The sequence below is a fragment of the Stegodyphus dumicola genome, chromosome 3 (genome assembly GCF_044657685.1).
Source record: "Stegodyphus dumicola isolate Sdum_Otavi_A_Nest chromosome 3, ASM4465768v1".
In the NCBI taxonomy this organism is placed as follows: domain Eukaryota; kingdom Metazoa; phylum Arthropoda; class Arachnida; order Araneae; family Eresidae; genus Stegodyphus; species Stegodyphus dumicola.
This window is the reverse complement of record NC_140770.1, coordinates 115,216,331-115,236,443: the sequence shown is the minus strand read 5'-3', so window position 1 is coordinate 115,236,443 and position 20,113 is coordinate 115,216,331. Positions and strand designations below refer to the sequence as shown.

Genomic DNA, 20,113 nt, shown 5'->3' with positions numbered 1-20,113 from the left:
TATGGAAACGAGAGAGAAGATTGGCTTGCCAAGAATGCAACTAGAAAATACATCAAGCTTTGTGTAAATAACCCAAAATCGTACTTTAAAAAAATATTCAAAGCTAAAATGATTGAACAATGGAAAAATGGATTATATCACTTTTGGTAAGGAAGATATTAAAGAAAGGGTCTTTCCAGCTATCTTTGAAAGACTGAAAAATAAGGACGTCTTGCTCACTTTTAACGTTGCGCATTTTTTGTCCGGACATGGAAAGTTTAATGTTTATCTTGAACGGTTTAAGCTGACTTATTCCAGTTTGTGCTGTTGTGATCTCAGCTTTCAGCAAAGTGTCTTCCGCTTACTTTTTGATTGCTCTTTTCTTAATTATGTAAGAAATTCATTGAAATGTAGATTCAAATTAATTGGAATGAATTGGCACCGAAATGTCATGAATTTATTTCTCTGCCTTGCTTTTAATGACTTTGTCAGCTATTATTTTAAATACTGTAAATACTTTTATTTGTATTTTATTTTTTAAATTTTATTTTGAAATAATATATGATTGATTTATTCGTATTAATTAAAATTGATGTGTTTTCCTTTATTTACACTTTGTAGGCCTCGTGTGAGACTTTGTGGTGCACAAGGAAATTGTTTTTCCTTATAATAATAATAAACCGTTGTAGTGAACTTGGTTTCTAATGAACTCCCGAATATAACGGAACAGTATTTGAACCACATCCCATTTTTTACACACTTAATATTACTTTATAAATCTATAGCGAACCTCTAAACCAGTGGTTCCCAAATTCTAGTACGCGTGTCCCTGCGGTTAGGTGACGATTTAATAAGGGGCACTAGAAAAAATTATCAGTAATGATTGGAAACAACAAAAACTGTAATAAATACTGCTAGAAAATAGAAATATTTTTAAAAGTTTAAATTTATCACTGAATAAAAGGGTATTACCCCTTTTTCAATTTTCCCTATTAGTTTTCTGTTTAATTCTTAAAATAGCTTAAAGTAGCTTTCGACTGATTGATGCTTGAAAAAATGTCCTTACAAAAGGTTAGATTACCTCTTATTGTATTTCAAGAAGATAATAAAGAAAACACTGGCAATGAATTAAAATATTTTACCTCCATTTAAAAATATTGGACTTGTAGAAAGAATATTCCCCACTTACATATATATTTAAAATACTTACTTTAACAAACAGAATGCTTTTCCTGATTTAAGACTCCAGATTTCATTCTTCAAAACATTGTGCTTTATTTCGAAATAAATAATGTAATGACCAATCTTTGCTTGATAATTTTTTTCTGATTTAATTCATATCAGTCCATTAATTTTAAATTTTGTCCATTAATTTAATTAAATACAATAGTAGGTTTCCCCAAAACATCTTTACAGTCATGTTCCTTTTACATCCGCCTACACCTTTCTGTATGTTGCGAGGCAAGTATACCATCGAATTCCTCGAAAGCCAGGACGACATATAATAAGCATATCTTAAGAGATATTGCTGTGTCCGGCAGTGGGCCAAAGGAAGCCATTCAGGTTCTTTACTTAAGTTTCAATACAGAACTCTGTTAAAGGCATGTTTATGATGAAACGTAAGAAATTTTAGCTTTTCCAGAAAGAAGTTATTAATAGATTCTTATGATAGTAGAGATATGCAGGAAATTCGTATTTTAGTGGATGGAAGTTCTGCACCTAGAAGTCTTCATGAGATCAGGCACAAAATATGTACAATGAATATTTTATGGTTTGCTATGACTGTTTTATGATTTTTTCAACTGTAGTATTAGTGATACAGCCATTAAGTTTTAATGGACGTTTTTAATAAAGAAGCTACAACCCTGCAAGTAATATTAGATTTGTTAGGATATATATATTGTGAATCTTATGAACAATAAAGAAGAGTTTTTTACTCCCCAGAGGGATAAATTCAAGTTGTTTCTAAAGCGTGAGTACCAGGAAAATATTGCTGAGCTACCTGAAGACAGATCGTCAACTTCATAGGTCATCACTCCTGCGAATAATAATAAATATATAAGGTCCTTTTTGCAGAGGAATTTGAATTTTATGAATCATATACTCCTTACCCCATTAAAATATAAAATATTTTACAAGATTCATGATGATCACTTTTCAGATGGCCACCTTGATGCTTTTAACCTTCTACAAGTAGATTAAGGCTTTCCAATCTTTGATTCATCCAGTAAGAGATCCGATGCATAAACAAAGACTTTAATGAGGACTATGCTAGCACTCCTTTTTATCAAAATTGTCAGCCCTTCTGTTTCCATAGGCTCCAAAGTATGCAACGAACCCTTTTAAGAAAATCTTCATAAAAATTCCTAATTGAAATAAATTTCCTTCAAGAACTTAATCTTTTATTTGCAGACGAATCGGCGATGCAGTCCCTGTAATAGGGATATTATTCTTTCTTTTCTTTCTACCCGCGGAACCTTGGCAGCCCCACATTAGTCCACCGCTACTCGTCTGGTCAGCTGTGCAAAAGAAACTTCCTTGGGGTCTAGTCCTCCTACTTGGAGGAGGATATGCTCTTGCTCATGGTACTCAAGTAAGTCACACAGTAATTTTGATTAAGGGAATTAAAAATAATGCCTTGTATGGCATTTTGAAGTGCAAAAATTTATTACTATTTTCTGAGTAAAGTCTGGGTTTCGTATTGCACAAAATGGTGAATGTGATTCAAATTAAATTGTTCGTAAATTTAATGCAATGTGATTAAAATTTCCTATATTATTAGGTTTTATCTAACTAGATGACGAACTTGTAAAAACGCAGCACGTTATTTTTCATTAGTTTACATTATTTACAAGTAAACCTTTTGCAGCATTTTGGATCCATAATGGATTTTAAGCTCCTTTACATTAAATGTTAAGCTTTATAACCACGTTCGATGACACGTCGGATGACAGATGAGATGAGAATGCTGCTTGAAATGGGGTTTTAGTTGCAAAAATTTTAGTTAAGTAAAAACTTACTACCATATGTATTTATCGTAATCCGGAAAGGTAGGTCAAATTAGTCGATACTGCAATAAATGTTGTAATGTATTCAAAGATCATTTTATGAATTAAACGATTTTGGCATCATGTACAATCTTTCCTGTGTCACAGCTCCTCATGAATAGCTGTTCATATTGTGTCGTGATTCTAATTGAATTTTACGATCCTATTTCATGCATTCATACTCTTGCTCCAGAATTCCCGCAAGTGTAAGAATTATTTTCAACTGACCAGGACCTTGCGCTGCGCCCATGATAGTCTCTGGTCCCCGGCAGTGGTGACCCCCAGTCGAAAGGTTCAGCCATGGGTATGAGAGATCTCTTTAGAGTCTGTCCCTATAAGTATGGGACAGGTGGCAGCAAAGTGAGTATGCGCGCAGCTGTTCCTCCATCTGAGTTCGCGGTATTAGCAGTTACCAAAACTGATCTGAATCTTAATCACCTAACACATTTTCAGAATCTTGAAGAAATGAATAAAATGATGAATATAAACAGCCTTTTTTGGAGCGCTTATGAATAGCCTTTTGTGATGGGTAATTTTCTCCAAACATGACAAGTATTTTTTTTACATTTGTTAATCATCTGGACAACTTCGGTTAAAGACGTAGTCTCATGCTGTTCATTTTCCAAAGCATTTTGGAGCTATTTGCAAGCTATTTGTTTTAATAAACTTGTGCTCTATGCAGCTAATGGTACTCGATTTGCTACCTACGGTATCAAACTCATAACCCTTGATTTTTAATTGCGCCGAACTTTCGATTGGCTTTTTGTTATAGCAGGTGTCACACAACTAATCATTCGAATTTATTTCTTGATCCATTTCCACCTCTTAGCGGATGTCAGAAATAATTCTTTAATTGATGCTACAACCAAGCTTACATCAAAGGGTCAAGTCTCTCGCATAGCAAGTGTACCTATGAGCACAACTGTTGTCTCGGCACAGTTCGATCAGTGATTAGCGAAATTCCTCGGCATTTCAAATACATCGCAGCTTTGTCAGCACACTCCTCATTCTGAAGTGTTTCATCATACTGAAACACACGGCTCTCCTGTATCTTCCAAACCTTCCTCTTCCTGTGCCTTCCTCTTTCCAGCTGCCTGCAAATAATTTCAGTTCATGTTAGCGCAAAGACCATTCGTCCATCCAAAAGCACCTGGAACAATCCCTACACATGGCAGAAAAGTCAAATGGTGACTGGCGGGGGTCCGTGACAATTAGCCGACAACCACTTAGCCGACGGGACACTTAACCGACACCAGTTAGCTGACAGGACATTTAGCCGCCACGGACACTTAGCCGACACGGACAGTTAGCCGACAAGACATTTAGCCGACAAGGACACTTAGCCGACAGGACATTTAGCCGACACGGACAGTTAGCCGACAGGACATTTAGCCGACACGGTCAGTTAGCCGACAGGACATTTGGCCGACACAGAGAGTTAGCCGTCAGGAAATTTAGATACGGGACACTTAACTGTCAAGACATTTAGTCAACAGGTTACTAAGCCGACAGTGGCTTTTAACTGACACGTACACCAAAATTATTTAAACTATCAATCACAAAATTTCTCACTACTCCATAAGTTCAATATTTAAGTTATTTTTTCACTTATCAGTAAAATTCGTTTTTCAAATCTTAAAGATCTCATATAATGCTAATTATTGTGTTAATTTAGCATTGTGTGATATGTATCGTGCTGTTTGGTGTACATTGGCCAAATTAAAAAAGAGATGAAATTTCTCGAAAATGAATAAAACAAAACCTTAAGGAATACTAATTCAGAAGTCAAACAACAAAAATCAGCGTTATATTTACAAAATTTTCACAGGACTAGTTTCGATGGTTTTACCGAACCACCATCCTCAGCTGCAAAACCGCAAATGAACAAGATAGGAAATAATGATTAGATAAGATAAGAAAGCCAAGACAAGAATAAGCAAGTAGCGCCATCTGTTGGTGAAACCGAAACTAAAACATAATTTCTTTAAAGGCCGAAGGCAAATTTGGATTGGAATTAGGATCGTTAACTAGAATAGAAAGATTTTTATGAATGTGAAATGCCTCTAGAAAATCCAGTTCTCCATGGGAAGATGTTTTTTGAATAATTTTGGCAGCAGAAAAATTGAAAGTGTGATTTTCAGACCAACAATGTTGAGCAACAGAAGACTTCTGTGTTTCCTTTTTTCTAACATATGCCTCATGTTCCTTGACGCGAAATTTTAAGGCTCTCTTAGTTTGGCCAATGTAAATTAAAGCACACTGGCAAGGAATCCTTTCAATACCCCAGGAAATCATATCCGGAATGGAGTCCTTGAGTATGGAACTCAGAATTTTATTGAAGGGAGAATAAACAACTCGAAAGTTGAATTTCGGCAAAATTTGTGCAACTTTATAGCTAATTGATGGAAAGAAGGGAATGACAACAGAATTTTTATAATCTGTTAAAACAAGAGTGTGCCTTTTAGTGTGTTGAGATGAGAATTTTTTAACTGCTTGATTAATAATGTTGGGTGAAAAGCCCCTGTCAATAGCTATTGCTTTTAAATAATTTAGTTCTTCATCAAGGGCTAGTTTGGAGGAGCAAACTTGAAGAGCACGGAAAACATAGGAATAAAATGAAGCTAACTTTTGTTTAGTCGGATGACATGATTTAAAGTGTGGTGGAAGGCAAACCGATGAAGGTTTACGGTAAACTGTAGTACTGAAGTTGGATCTGTTACGTGTGACCAGAATGTCGAGAAACGGAAGAGAATTGCAAGTCTCAAGTTCAAAAGTGAACTGAATAGCAGGATCAATAGAATTCATTGTTGAAAGAACTTTATTTAAATCATCTTTATTACCTTCAAACAGGGTAAAAGTATCGTCTACGTAGCGGAACCATGCCGGGAAGTTTAAAGTTTCAAACAATTTTGATTCATAATAATGCATGTAGATATCAGCCAGGATGGGACTGAGGGGGCTTCCCATGGCTAATCCCTCAGTTTGCTTGTAATATTTATTTTGGAAAACAAAATATGTTTGTTTCAAACAGAGTGAGAGAAATTAGCTCATCAATTTCGATGCAAGAGAAATGAAATTCGCGAAGTCTTATAATTAAGACACAATAACACGCCGAATAAATACTAATTCAGAAGTCAAACAACAAAAATCAGCGTTATACCTACAAAATTTTCACAGGACTAGTTTCGATGGTTTTACCGAACCATCATCTTCAGCTGCAAAACCGCAAAAATGATTTTTGTTGTTTGACTTCTGAATTAGTATTTATTCGGCGTGTTATTGTGTCTTAATTATAGAAGCCCCAAACAGGCTTACATTTTGCTTTCTTTTTTGCACGTGGTGTGGCCGCCATTTTGTGATTGTAGGAGTTTCGGTGAGTACATTTTTGCAATTTTCAAGTGTTTATGTTTTGTACATTTGGATATTGTGCTTTGCTTGTCTGATTTCATGCATTTTGCTTACAAACGTTTTGTTTTCTATTCATTTCAGCGAGGGATTTTTCTCCTGTTTTGTGTGTACTTTATTATTGCTCAGTTAATTTGGTTTGATTTTCTGCATTGTTTATCATGCCTTCATCCGTTAATCGTTTCACTAAATTACGCCTGAAACGGCAAAAATTCCTGAATCATCTTGACTTTTTACTTAAATGTAAATGTAAAAAATTGATCCCTAATTTTATTCAAATCAAATCTAATCAAAAACCTTCGAGTCGCGTTTCAAGAATTCTGTTAAATTGCAAGCTTGCCTTACTTCGGTCCGTGATAAGGGATACACGTCAACAATTGTCCAAAATTGAACATGAACTCTATAAGCTTCATCTGGAACTCGCTAAATCATATCCAAAATTCACTGCCCTTGAACAAAAGTCTTGGTCTAGAACGGAGAATGCAGTTAACCTTCATAAAAACACCCTTGCAGTTAAATTCGAAAAACTTCTTTTACGGTCTTCCAGTTCAAGTAGTTCAAAAAATCTTCTCATTGTAAACATCAAGCCAATAGTTAATATTTCTAATGTTAGTCTTTCAGAAGAACAAGAGAGAATTCTAAAATATAATTTTAACTTCTCACAAACCTGTAAACCCTCGATTCCAAAGATTTTGGCTCCTATCGAAAAAGCTTTCAAGTTCAGTAAAGTTTCAGATTCACAGAAAGAAATGATTAGGCATCTTATCGCTCATAATGTGAAATTCAATAATAAACCTTTGAAACGAAATCTAACTGCGAGAGAAAGAGCTACAATGCGCGAAATTCATTCTAACCCGGATATTATCATTTCAAAGGCTGACAAAGGTGGCCAGATAGTCGTCATGGATAAGAACACTTACATCGATGGTGTCACTAAACTCTTAAACGAAGGACCATATAATCCGATCCCTAAAGATCCTTCACCTTCGGACTTATCCAAAATAAAAACTGCGATCAAATCTTCGCAAATCATTTCAAGCAACTTAAAACATTCGCTTATCCCATCTGTTGCGAATTGTGCCAGATTATATGCTCTTCCCAAAATTCATAAAAGTGGTATTCCTTTCCTCCCTATTGTATCAAATTTAGGTACTGCCTCGTATCCTTTAGCTAAATATTTAGTTTCTAGATTTTCCACTCTCTTAGACAATAACATTTACACCATAAAAAATTCAATAGAGTTTGTAAAAAAGGTTAAAAACATTTCTTCTAGTAATTTACTCATGGTTTCTTTTGATGTAAAATCATTATTCACCAATGTCCCAGTGGAAGGTGCATTAAGATGTCTAGAAACCAGACTTCGCGAATTTCATTTCTCTTGCATCGAAATTGATGAGCTAATTTCTCTCACTCAACTCTGTTTGAAACAAACACATTTTGTTTTCCAAAATAAATATTACAAGCAAACTGAGGGATTAGCCATGGGAAGCCCCCTCAGTCCCATCCTGGCTGATATCTACATGCATTATTATGAATCAAAATTGTTTGAAACTTTAAACTTCCCGGCATGGTTCCGCTACGTAGACGATACTTTTACCCTGTTTGAAGGTAATAAAGATGATTTAAATAAAGTTCTTTCAACAATGAATTCTATTGATCCTGCTATTCAGTTCACTTTTGAACTTGAGACTTGCAATTCTCTTCCGTTTCTCGACATTCTGGTCACACGTAACAGATCCAACTTCAGTACTACAGTTTACCGTAAACCTTCATCGGTTTGCCTTCCACCACACTTTAAATCATGTCATCCGACTAAACAAAAGTTAGCTTCATTTTATTCCTATGTTTTCCGTGCTCTTCAAGTTTGCTCCTCCAAACTAGCCCTTGATGAAGAACTAAATTATTTAAAAGCAATAGCTATTGACAGGGGCTTTTCACCCAACATTATTAATCAAGCAGTTAAAAAATTCTCATCTCAACACACTAAAAGCCACACTCTTATTTTAGGAGATTATAAAAATTCTGTTTTCATTCCCTTCTTTCCATCAATTAGCTATAAAGTTGCACATATTTTGCAGAAGTTTAACTTTCGGGTTGTTTATTCTCCCATCAATAAAATTCCAACTTCTATACTCAAGGACCCCATTCCGGATATGAATTCCTGGGGTATTTATAGGATTCCTTGCCAGTGTGGTTTAATTTACATTGGCCAAACTAGGAGAGCCTTAAAATTTCGCGTCAAAGAACATGAGGCATATGTTAGAAAAAAGGAAACACAGAAGTCTTCTGTTGCTCAACATTGTTGGTCCGAAAATCACACTTTCAATTTTTCTGCTGCCAAAATTATTCAAAAAACATCTTCCATTGGAGAACTGGATTTTCTAGAGGCATTTCACATTCATAAAAATCTTTCTGTTCTAGTTAACGATCCTAATTCCAATCCAAATTTGCCTTCGGCTTTTAGAGAAATTATGTTTTAGTTCTGGTTTCGCCAACAGATGGCGCCACTTGCTTATTCTTGTCCAGGCTTTCTTATCTTATCTAATCATTATTTCCTATCTTGTTCATTTGCGGTTTTGCAGCTGAAGATGATGGTTCGGTAAAACCATCGAAACTAGTCCTGTGAAAATTTTGTAGGTATAACGCTGACTTTTGTTGTGTGACTTCTGAATTAGTATTTATTCGGCGTGTTATTGTGTCTTAATTAAATGAAGAAGCTTTATGAATAATTTTTTGAAGATCTCACATTAAAATGTAATTAAGTGACCGCCGTACTTAGCTAAAAAGTTTTTTTTTTTCATTTCGAAATTTCAATCATATTCCCTGACGAGAAATTTCAGCGCTTTATCAATTTCGCCAATATACAGCAAACGGTACGATACATACATGGACCTTACAAGAGATAGACTAACCCAGTGGGCGGAACGTGTGTCGCCCACATGTCCGCAAGAAAGACTAGGGACGATCTGGCTTGCTTTAACGCGGAAACCTATGGCGTTTGTATCACATAACTGTTTTTAATTATTAAATGTGATGCGTTGTATAAGTGATGGGATTATGAAAGTCGCAATTTTTGCAAACAAGATTTAATATATCTCATAAAAGCACTTTTTACTGCATTTTGCACGTGTTTTGCAAGCGTAATTCTTGTATAAATTTCTTTACTTTAGTAAAACGGTAAAAATTCTAAACGCAAAACTTATGAACTTATTTTTGTGTATAAATAAAGTAAAATTAAATAATGCTGATAGCATACGATTCTTTGAAACAAATAACGTAGAATTAAACAAGATCTGATAATTTTCTTTGATTTTATGAGCATTTTCAGGCAGTAGTTTTTAAAATTATTATAAGATAACAAGACGATCATTTATTTGATTATATGATCATTAATTATTAACATTACAACATGACTATTTATTTTAGTAATTCATAAAATTCGGAGCATAAACGTTTTTGAGTTTAATGAAGGAAAAAAGATAAACTCTGGAAGCACTCAGCAATATAATTTTATATTACGCCGGAAGGAGCGTTTTTGTATCGTTTTGCGTGTTACTTTTATTTATTAAACATCATGTTCTTCGCAAGTAAACCACATAAAATTCAATTCAAGAACAATATCACAAAATATTTGAAAATGACATATCTTTAGAATTTCCGCGCTGGAGATAAAAATGTTATTTTCTGTACAGGGTTGCCATTGCTTGCTTTGAATTCGTTGAGTTTGTTAATCAAAACTTCGTTAAAGTTACAAAATATGAAATGGATAAAACAAATTCGAAATTAGGCCTTCCACGTGCCCATGTTCGGGTGGAGGATTACGTTATTCAAAATTGTATGGTTCTAAATTCTGTTATTTTTTTCCACAGTGCGAGAAAAACATGCATTCATTCATGCAGATTCTTCATTATTTAATTTCTTTAAATATTGTTGCGTGCGTACGGGTTCGTTATGAAATGAATGCAGAAGTCCGATGAAAAATGAACAAAATTTATTATTATCACAACAAAAATGCTTAAATTTTCTGAGATATTCGTGCAGTATTACAATATCTCACAGTAGTTATCTTTTAACTACTCAAACGTTCAAGAGAACTTAATTCGAAACACCGAAAGAAAGCTAATCCGCGAATTCGCTACAATCAACAAGAGCAGTTTTCTAAACAAACTCTTAAAACAACAAGAAACTAACTAACATCCCAACGAACTAAGAGGATTTCCTCCTTTTATAAGATTTTAAATCGCGCGCGAGAATTTTCTGGAACTTTCTCGAAATCAAAAAGAGATATTTATTTATTAAATGTTAAATGCACGTGCTCTTGTATTTTTAACTTTCCGGCTTAGCTTTCCTAATTGCGTTAAGTGTTTCTGCGCATGAGTTGAGTCGGTGAAACTGTCGTATGAATACGAATTTTTGTAAGCATTTTGTGAATTTATTTTATTATTATTTTCGTTTTTTACACAAATAATTTTTAATATAAAACCACTAAAACTGAAAATCATATTGACATGATTATATAAATATCAATTTGTTAGGCGTCAAACTAGTGATCGCAGGAACACGTTGTGCGAAACGGGTCCGTGACACTTAACCGACACTAGTTAGCCGACAGGACATTTAGCCGACAGGACATTTAGCCGACACGAACACTTAGCCGCCACGGGCTAAATGACCTGTCGGCGCTATTCGTCACGCGCTGCACTGCACGGGAAATAAAACAATTTAATTTATAGGTTTACTAACATGAGCTTTTTAAATACCAAATCTGTAACAATATAATATAGGTCGATAATATTTGGTGGCAACAGTTTGCAAAGTGAAACGAACATTTATAGTGAAACAAAGCAAAATGTCGTTTCGAAACTAATAGCTTTTCTGAGCTGCCGCCGCTTTGGGCTAATAAAATAAATTAACAATAAATAAGAAAACTTATGCAGAACTAGACATAAATAAAAAAATAATCACTATAAAATACTAGTACAATTAATTATTACAATTAAATACAATTTTTAACATTAGAGTATATGCATAAAAATTATTAAAGTGTTAGAAGTGTTAATGACTATGATGTATTATGAAATATTATTGAAATAAAACTTCTTTGTAGAATATTATGCTATAATATTCAGATATAATTTTAAAAAAGCAGTACAAATAAGAATTTTAAGCAAAAACTTTCAAAAATACATTTTTTTTATTTTAGTAATTTTTACTTATTTACACCAATAAAAAGCATAAAAATTGTAAGAGAAAATTATTTGTTTGAATTTTTCTATTAATTCTGATTTAAAATATTATTTTTTAATAGAAGGAGCTACGAATTTCCTTACAGCATAGGAAAAGTTAAAAAAATACCCAGACCTGAAAGCATGCAACAGCTTTATAATTATTTAGAACATTAATTATGCCTGATAAATATGCTAAATTTTTAAAAATCAATCTCAGTTTCAAAAATAAAAATATCTAAAAATTTTAATTTGTGAAATGAGGCGCTATCACCAGCTTTTTCTTGAAAATTGTACGCGCTGCAATAGCCAACTATTGTTAAGTTTCTGCAAGTAGTCCCTACTCCTTCGGATGTGGTCAAGGTGACAACCGGCAATACGCCAAGGCAAGGGAGAAAACCCATTTGGGTTGGTCTATTTCTTATGAGATCCAAGGATACATATCAAACAATGCTAAATTAACACAATAATTAAAAGTATATATAAGATCTTTAAGAATCGAAAAATGAATTTTACTGATAATGAAAAAATAACTTAAATATTGAACTTATGGAGAAGTCGAGAAATTTTGTAATTGATAGTAAGTTTGAATAATTATTGGGTGCGTGTCAGCTAAAAGTTACTGTCGGCTTTGTGTTCTGTCAACTAAATGTGTTGACAGTTAAGTGTTCCGTAGCTAAATGTCCTGTCTGCTAAATGTCCTTTCGGCTAAGTGTCTTGTCGGCTAACTGTCCATTTCGGCTAAATGACCTGTGGGTTAAGTGTCCTTGTCGGCTAAATGTCCTGTCGGCTAAGTGTTCGTGTCGGTTAAATGTTCTGTCGGCTAAATGTCATGTCGGCTAAGTGTCCTTGTCGGCTAAATTTCCTGTCGACTAAGTGTCCATGTCGGCTAAGTGTCCCTGTCGGCTAAATGTCTCGTCGGCTAACTGGTGTCGGTTAAGTGTCCTGTCGGCTAAGTGGTTGTCGGCTAAGTGTCCGCGACCGAACTGGCGGCCTTGCGAGGAATACCGTCGCCTTAATACTGTCCCCAACAGATATCCTGTACCACATGTACAAGACTGAACTTAGCTCTTTCATTGTAAACACATATTTTCTACTTTCGATCTTGCAAAAGCATATCATCAAATCCTTGTTTATACTGCAGACGTTCCCAAGACTGCTATGATCACACCATTTGGGCTCTATGAGTACTTGCATATGTCATTCGGCCTTCGTAATGCTGGCCAAGCATTCCAGCGATTCATACACCAAGTATTTTTTGGTCTAGACTTCTACTTCTGTATTCCTTAATTTGATTATATCCTGCTTGCATCTAAAGACGCGGCAGAACATCTACAACATCTGCATCAGATTTTCACCCGCCTTCAAGCTCACAGATTAAAACTAAACCCATTCAAATGTGTACTAGGCCAGTCCTCAGTTTCTTTTCTTAGATATCTTATTACTCCGGATGGCGTAAAACCTCTACCTGAAAACGGCAAAGCAATCAATGACCTGCCTCAACCAAAACCCTTCTCCGAACTGAGGCGTTTCCTTGCAATGCTTAATTTCTACAGACGCTTTCTACCAAATGCTGCAAAAATATAAGCACTTCTCTATGAATTTCTGAAGGATAGCAAAAAAATGATAACCGAGCTGTCCCGCGAACTGAATTAGCATCTGCTGCATTTGTACAATGCAAAAATGATGTGGCAAATGCAGCCGCACTGTCTTATCATTCACCTAATAATCAGTTCTCTATTATGGTAGATGCATCTGACACGGCCATAAGAGCTGTGCTTCAGGCATGCACGACTAAAGAACTTTGTCTAATGGCATTCTTCTGAAGGAAACTTATCACTGTTAAAAGGAAATACAACACATGCGACAGACAGTTTCTTGCTACGTATTGTGCTATTAAATACTTCCGACAAACTTTGGAAGGGCATGACTTCATCATTTTCACTGACATCGACCATTAATCTTTGCATTTATAAAAAACTGATTCATGCTCCTATCATCAGCTTCGTCAGTTGGATTTTATTGCTCAGTTTTGTACAGACATCAGACATCTCTGGTACTGATAATTGTGTTGCTAACACTTTATCTAGGATACGCAACTCACCGCTCCAGAGTTTTCTGAAATTTCAAAATCCCGCTTGCATCATGAGGAACTCAAGAGCCTGATATCAAATCCACAAACCTCCCTTGAGTTAGACCCACTCTACATTGATCCAACATTTAAAATTTAATGTTACACACGCAACAATAAGGTACGTCCTTATACCCCTGTCAATTTTCGACGTCAAGTGTTCAGTGCTTTACACAATTTGGCACATCCTGGAATTCGTGCCACCAAAAAGCTTATTTCAGATTTGTATAGCCAGCAATAAACAAAGACATCACAGATTCGACTCGTTCATGTATTCGATGTCAACGCTATAAAATCTCTCGCCATACTCATAGTCCTATTCAACAATTTAACCTTACATCAAAGCGTTTTTATCGCATACACATAGATCTTGCAGGCCCATTGCCTCTTTCAAATAGTTATACTTATCTTCTTACCTGCATCGACCGTTTCACACGATGGCCCAAAGCAATTCCTATTCAAAATTCCTTTGCTGAAACCGTAGCTCGGGCATTCATCTTCCAAGGGATTTCATGATTTTGTATGCCTACTACTATTACTACCGACCAAGGCCGACAATTTCAATCTCATTTGTTCTCAGCAGTCACCTCTCTTCTTGACATTCGCCATATCTGAACAACACTTTACCTCCATCTGGAAATGGGATAGTGGAACGATTTCACCCCTGAAACAAGCTCTATTGTTTCAAGCTCTGATCTCTGAACTCTCACAATGGCATATATTGAACAGAAGTGTTACTTCTTGTCTTGCTCGCGCGTACATCATTTAAAAAAGGCATCTATAGTATCTGTACCGAAATGGTCTATGGTGCAACACTCCTTCTACCTGGTGAACTCTTTCATCCAGAATCCACACCAAGCATTGATCCTTTAACATTCCTTAAACGGAATGTTTACGTGATACTATGAGTAACACCTCGCCAACTCCGGCATTCGCGCTCAATAAATCAAGCTATTTTGTACATTCTGCACTTGAGACATCTTTCCATGTGTTCATACGCAATGATGCTATAATCTTATTGTATGATATAAAACTATTAAAATATGAATATGGCTTTTTATAACCATTGATAATCAAAGGGGTTTCGAAGCAGTAGACGTGAAAAATATGTAATGCCATCGCCAGGACTCGAACGTGAACCTCTCAAATACGTGTCGAGTGTGCTACCGTTACACCAAGAAGGCATGCTGGAAGGAGGGAGAAAATACTTTATATACTCCCCCTTTTAACTGGCGGCTGAGGATTAGAAGATCCAATCGCCAAATCTTAGTGGTGACGAATTATTGTCCACCACCTTTTAATTTGGGCGCCACTGTAAAGTAATTAGGGGGGGTTGTAGCAGGAGATGTGAAAAATATGCAGTGGCCTCTCCTGCATTCAAGCCTGGACCTCTCGAATATGCGCCGAGTGTAATACCGTTATACCACAAAGGCACGGTGGAAGGAGGGAATATAATCACCAAAATGAAAGAATTGAAGTTTCTAAAGGAAAATCTTCTAAATATCTAGATCTTCCAAACTATCGCCCGTTAATATTTTGAGTGGACGAAGTGGGACTTAAATCCTTTATACAAAGGGAAATAATAGTTTAAAAACATGGTGAAATTTATTTTGCTGAAATTTAAATTTATTATGGAAAATATAATTATATATATATATATGAAATAAACATGCCTAATTTTGTTTAGGAGTCCGGCTTATCTAAATGGCTTGGTGACCAAATGATTCAACTATCCTTTCTTTCTCCTCTTACAGTACTGGTAATCCTTTGTGTATGCACAACTGTTCTCACAGAAGTCATCAGCAATTCAACTGTCACAACGATCTTGCTACCTGTTGTCAACGAGATGGTAATATTTTTACCTTCTGTTATTCTAAGAATAATACTCTATTCAAATGCAAAAGTTTAAAATTACTGCAGTTGAAATAAGTAATGAGGTTTTCAGTTACTTTGTGTTAGAAGAAAATACTCCATTGTTATACTCGACTCTTATTCAAGAGCAGTTTTCCCGTGCAGAAAATAATAATTTGGCATTATTATTATTACTGATAATTAACCTTATGCTCACGCTGAACGGAAAATCTCATTTTTACTTTCAGTAATATGTTGTTCATTATCTATGTTGATATGCAGATTTAAACATGTATATTTAAAATTAATCAATCATTTAACTCTGTGGTCTCAAACCCAAATTACATGTGGGCCGAATGCACGATCTAAAAACAACTGATAACTCAATTTTTGATAAGTCAAATGGAGACATTTTGCTAACAAAACAAAATATATTTTTAATAAATTTTAAATTTTGCTTATTAAATTTCATAAAAACGTACATAAACAATAATAATGTATGATGTTTGGTGTATTTTGCGATCATTCAATGGTGACCAAACTCTTGGTAGATGTTAAGCGATTTATCGCAAAGTCTAAAACCAACAGAACAGGCTGCGTCTTCCAGTTTAAAAACTTCATTTTAAATACACATGAACTAATTTGCGTTCTGGCCGGAAAACGGAAGGGAGAAGTGACAGTACAGATCAAAACATAAAATAACTGGTTAATTAACCTAAATAACTTTACAAATAATTATATCGCAAAGGGAGAAAACTTAATTTTTACTTTCTATCTGTACTTCTATTCTAAAGTTATGTACCTGCAAAACATTTTTCTTTGCTACATTGTTATGGAAATATATTGATAGCTAAATATTAAATATTCCGACTAACATTTATTTCAAATAGTTCTAACATGTTTAGAATAACTTACTTTGATTTAAACTAAAAATAAAGAAATTATGAAAACTTTTTAAGATTCCAAAGAGAATTTTCTAAGTGGGACAAAACGTCAGATTAAACTAAGGCAACTTAATCTCTTTCTCTTATTTGTTAAATTTATCTTCGACGCATAAATAAAAATGCATATGTTTATAAGTAAATAATTACAATTCTAATCTATCTAAATTCATAAAATCTGATGAATTTAAAATCAGCATTAAGATTATTAAATTCATATAAGAGTTTAATGTAATCACATAAACTATGTTGATTTTATGTAGCCGAAAAATAAAACACTCTTTCCCACTGCACAGATGCTTTCGTGAGTCCCTTTCTACGGAAATTTCCTCGTATTTATATAAGTCATTGTTTACAGGTAATTTTTTCAACATTTAAATACAAGGTAAATTTATTGAAATATATGACCTCTGCATAATAATAAAAATTGTACGTTACTTCTTAAAAATATGATTTAAAAGTTTACATAAATATTCTCACATTTTAGGCTGTTGCCTTTCGTATTCATCCCCTGTATCTGATGTTACCTGTCACTATATCTTCTTCGTACGCTTTCATGTTGCCAGTTGCTGGAGGACCTAACGCCATAGTATTTGAAACCGGGCATATGAAAACTGTTGAAATGGTATGTTCATTTACATATAGCATGAATATAACCTAATTTGGGAATTAATGTCTAGTTATTAATAATCAAAATATTCAGCATATTGATTTTAAAACATAAATTGTAGCAAAAGAATATGTTGATTAATCAGGTTTCAGAAATAGTTTTCATATCTACTTTGTTAAATTCGTTTATTCGTCTGTTTAAAGCATTCAATCAACGAAATAATAAAAATACAAAATTTATTCCTACTATTTCTTTAATGAGTATTTTGAACAGATGACTAAACTTCCAAGTTTAACGAAAGGTAGCAATTGGAAGTTATTTTGTTTTAAATTTATTATCAGCCATGGAAAGGGCAGTGATAAAACTGAGGGTTTAATAGCATATTGCCTTAATATTTTACTAAAAGAATTTCGTATTAAGACAAGATAGGTATTATGAAGTATTCATAAAAGTTTACATTTAGAAAAGTTTCGACCTATTTTCCATTAAAACATTGCGAATAAATTTAATTGCTGAGGTCAGTTATAGAGAATGAATCATTAATAGAGATTTTAAAATAAGAAAAATCTTCAGATATAAATTATTTAGCCTAATTTCTATGCTTAATTTTCTGATTGGAATATTGTCTCAATATAATAAAGCTCATAGTGTCAAATTCCCGTATTACGCAGTTTTACAGCTGTCCGTCAGTTTCAACCGCAGGGCTAGAACTGAAGGAAATCGGGTTACTTTTATTAAAAATTGACACCGCAGTTTGTTCTTCAAGCCTAAATTTGAATATGAATCATTATGAAGATGGGATTACATTAACGACGCAGACATAACAAAAATGTGAACTGTCTATTATATTGAAGCATTTCGAAACTGATTAATAATTTATATTTTACTTTTGTGAATTTAGATATATGTAAATAATTTTAGTGAAATTGTATGTGAAACTGTAGAATCTTTTGCGTAATGTAGCACGAAATGCTTTAAAAAACGAATTGTTATTTAATGTTATTTTACATTGAGGTAAATGACTTATCTCAATAAATTGGCAAGATATCACCAAGCTGCTTACGGTATTGGAAATTAATCTTTCTCACCAAATTTGGCGAGAAGAAAAATCCAAAAGTCGCCAAACTTGGCAACCATTTGGCAACATTTTGGTCCGGTCCCTGGTACTCTAACTGAATAACTGTAATTAATAAGAACTCAATAGCAAACGAAGTTGCTTGGAACTGCAAGAAATTTATTCAGGAAGATCTTGAGTATTTGGAATTATTTTTAGAAATAGAATTTTAGAAACTATTTCCTGTACAAGTAATCAAATTACTGTTATTATCCAATGGAATATTAAAACAGATGAATAAACTAATGTTTATAATATGCGGAGAAGCATAGGAAACATTACACTTTCTGCTGATAAAATATATTTATATTAATGCTTTTAGTTGATATAATGAATCAATTCAAATTTAGGTTTAAGAAACAATGCAAATAAATTTTTACAGTTTAACAGAAAAAGTTGTCAGATAAATGGGAATTTCATAAATGAGACATTACATTAACGCTTATGATTCATTCATTTTGAGACGATATCCCATTAAAAAATATAAAAACAATTAATAATTTTTAACAATTTTCTTTCTTTTAGTTTGATTTTATGCTTGCTTCATTATAATTTTGGCTTCAATACGATTTTTACTGCTTTTAAGTTACTTTTATTTAAGTCACTTTTGATTGGGCGTTGTGAAATTAGGGAAAGGGTTTAATTTAATGTGAAGCTATCATATTAAAAGAGTTTTGTTAAATTCTGAGAAGTTTCTTTTTATATAATTAGAACCTCATTAAATTTAAAATTTTAGGATATTTAGAGAGAGTATGTATGATTTATCATATTGAAATAACACATTTTTTTATCTTTTACAGATTAAACCGGGTATAATAATGAATATTATGTGCTGCATCATCCAAATTCTCATGATTAATTCCATAGGCAGCTTCGTGTTCAATCTTGATACTTTTCCAGATTGGGCTGCGAAGAATACATTTCAAAACAACACATTTAATGGATCTTTTAGTATAACGTAAAATTTAAAATAAAGCATATTTATTTAAATAAATTAATTCGACCCAAGCAGTAGAATTCAATTTCATATGTGCATACACAACATGAAAACAATGGGACTATCCATATATAGGCATTAGCAAAATGAAGATATCAATGCAATAATAAAAAGTCTGTAGTTTATCATTTAAAATGGTTAACCATTACAGTATCAATTCTATGATAACTAGAATACTATAAATGCAATTAATAATAAAATTAATTATGAAGGACATGAAATGCATTCATTTTTGAACTATTAGATGATGCGTAAATTTCGACGGAAATTCATTATACGAGTATATAACGCATACTTCACAATGTCACCGCATGAAGTTGAGAACATAATTATGAGTGCCACTCGCGAATATGTGCTGTTACTTCAACGACGTTTGTTATAATGCCAGAGTTAGAATTTACGAGGCTCTCGTGCACAAAACGTTTGAAATAACTTCAGGGAAATGCAAAGCCTTTCGAATCCCCAACATAAGCGTTTTGAATGATAATGTCTCACCCAAAGCAATTTCTGACAAACTATGTCCTATACTAGGTGTTTTTCATACTCAAACTATGTCCTATACTAGGTGTTCTCTATCATGCCCGAGAGCCACATTAATAAATTCATAAAAGTCCGTGGTCCACAGGCCTGTCAAATAACTGAAATAGGTAGACAATTTATAAAAGAAAGGGAGGTTTATAAGACTCCAGTTAATTTTAAGGGGACAAACGGGTTACCCATATTTTATAAAAGCCAATATTATTTTTTTTACTATAAAGTTCAATGGAACTCGAATCAATTTACTTTGTATTTTTGTTTCAATTATAGAAGAGA

The 20,113-nt window shown here is 33.8% G+C and overlaps 1 protein-coding gene across 3 annotated transcripts in view; it reads left to right on the top strand.

Moving 5' to 3' along the window:
• The window catches only part of LOC118198769 (Na(+)/citrate cotransporter-like), a 77,147-nt gene extending 57,836 nt beyond the window's left edge, over positions 1–19,311 (top strand). For all 3 annotated transcript variants that reach the window (XM_035370532.2, XM_035370530.2, XM_035370529.2), the window contains 4 exons: positions 2,392–2,572; positions 15,475–15,636; positions 17,067–17,204; positions 19,104–19,311. In XM_035370532.2, the coding sequence (XP_035226423.1) occupies positions 2,392–2,572; positions 15,475–15,636; positions 17,067–17,204; positions 19,104–19,265 (643 nt within the window). In that variant the 3' untranslated portion in view covers positions 19,266–19,311. The remainder of the gene's footprint in view (positions 1–2,391; positions 2,573–15,474; positions 15,637–17,066; positions 17,205–19,103) is intronic.
• The last annotated feature ends 802 nt before the right edge of the window (positions 19,312–20,113 follow it).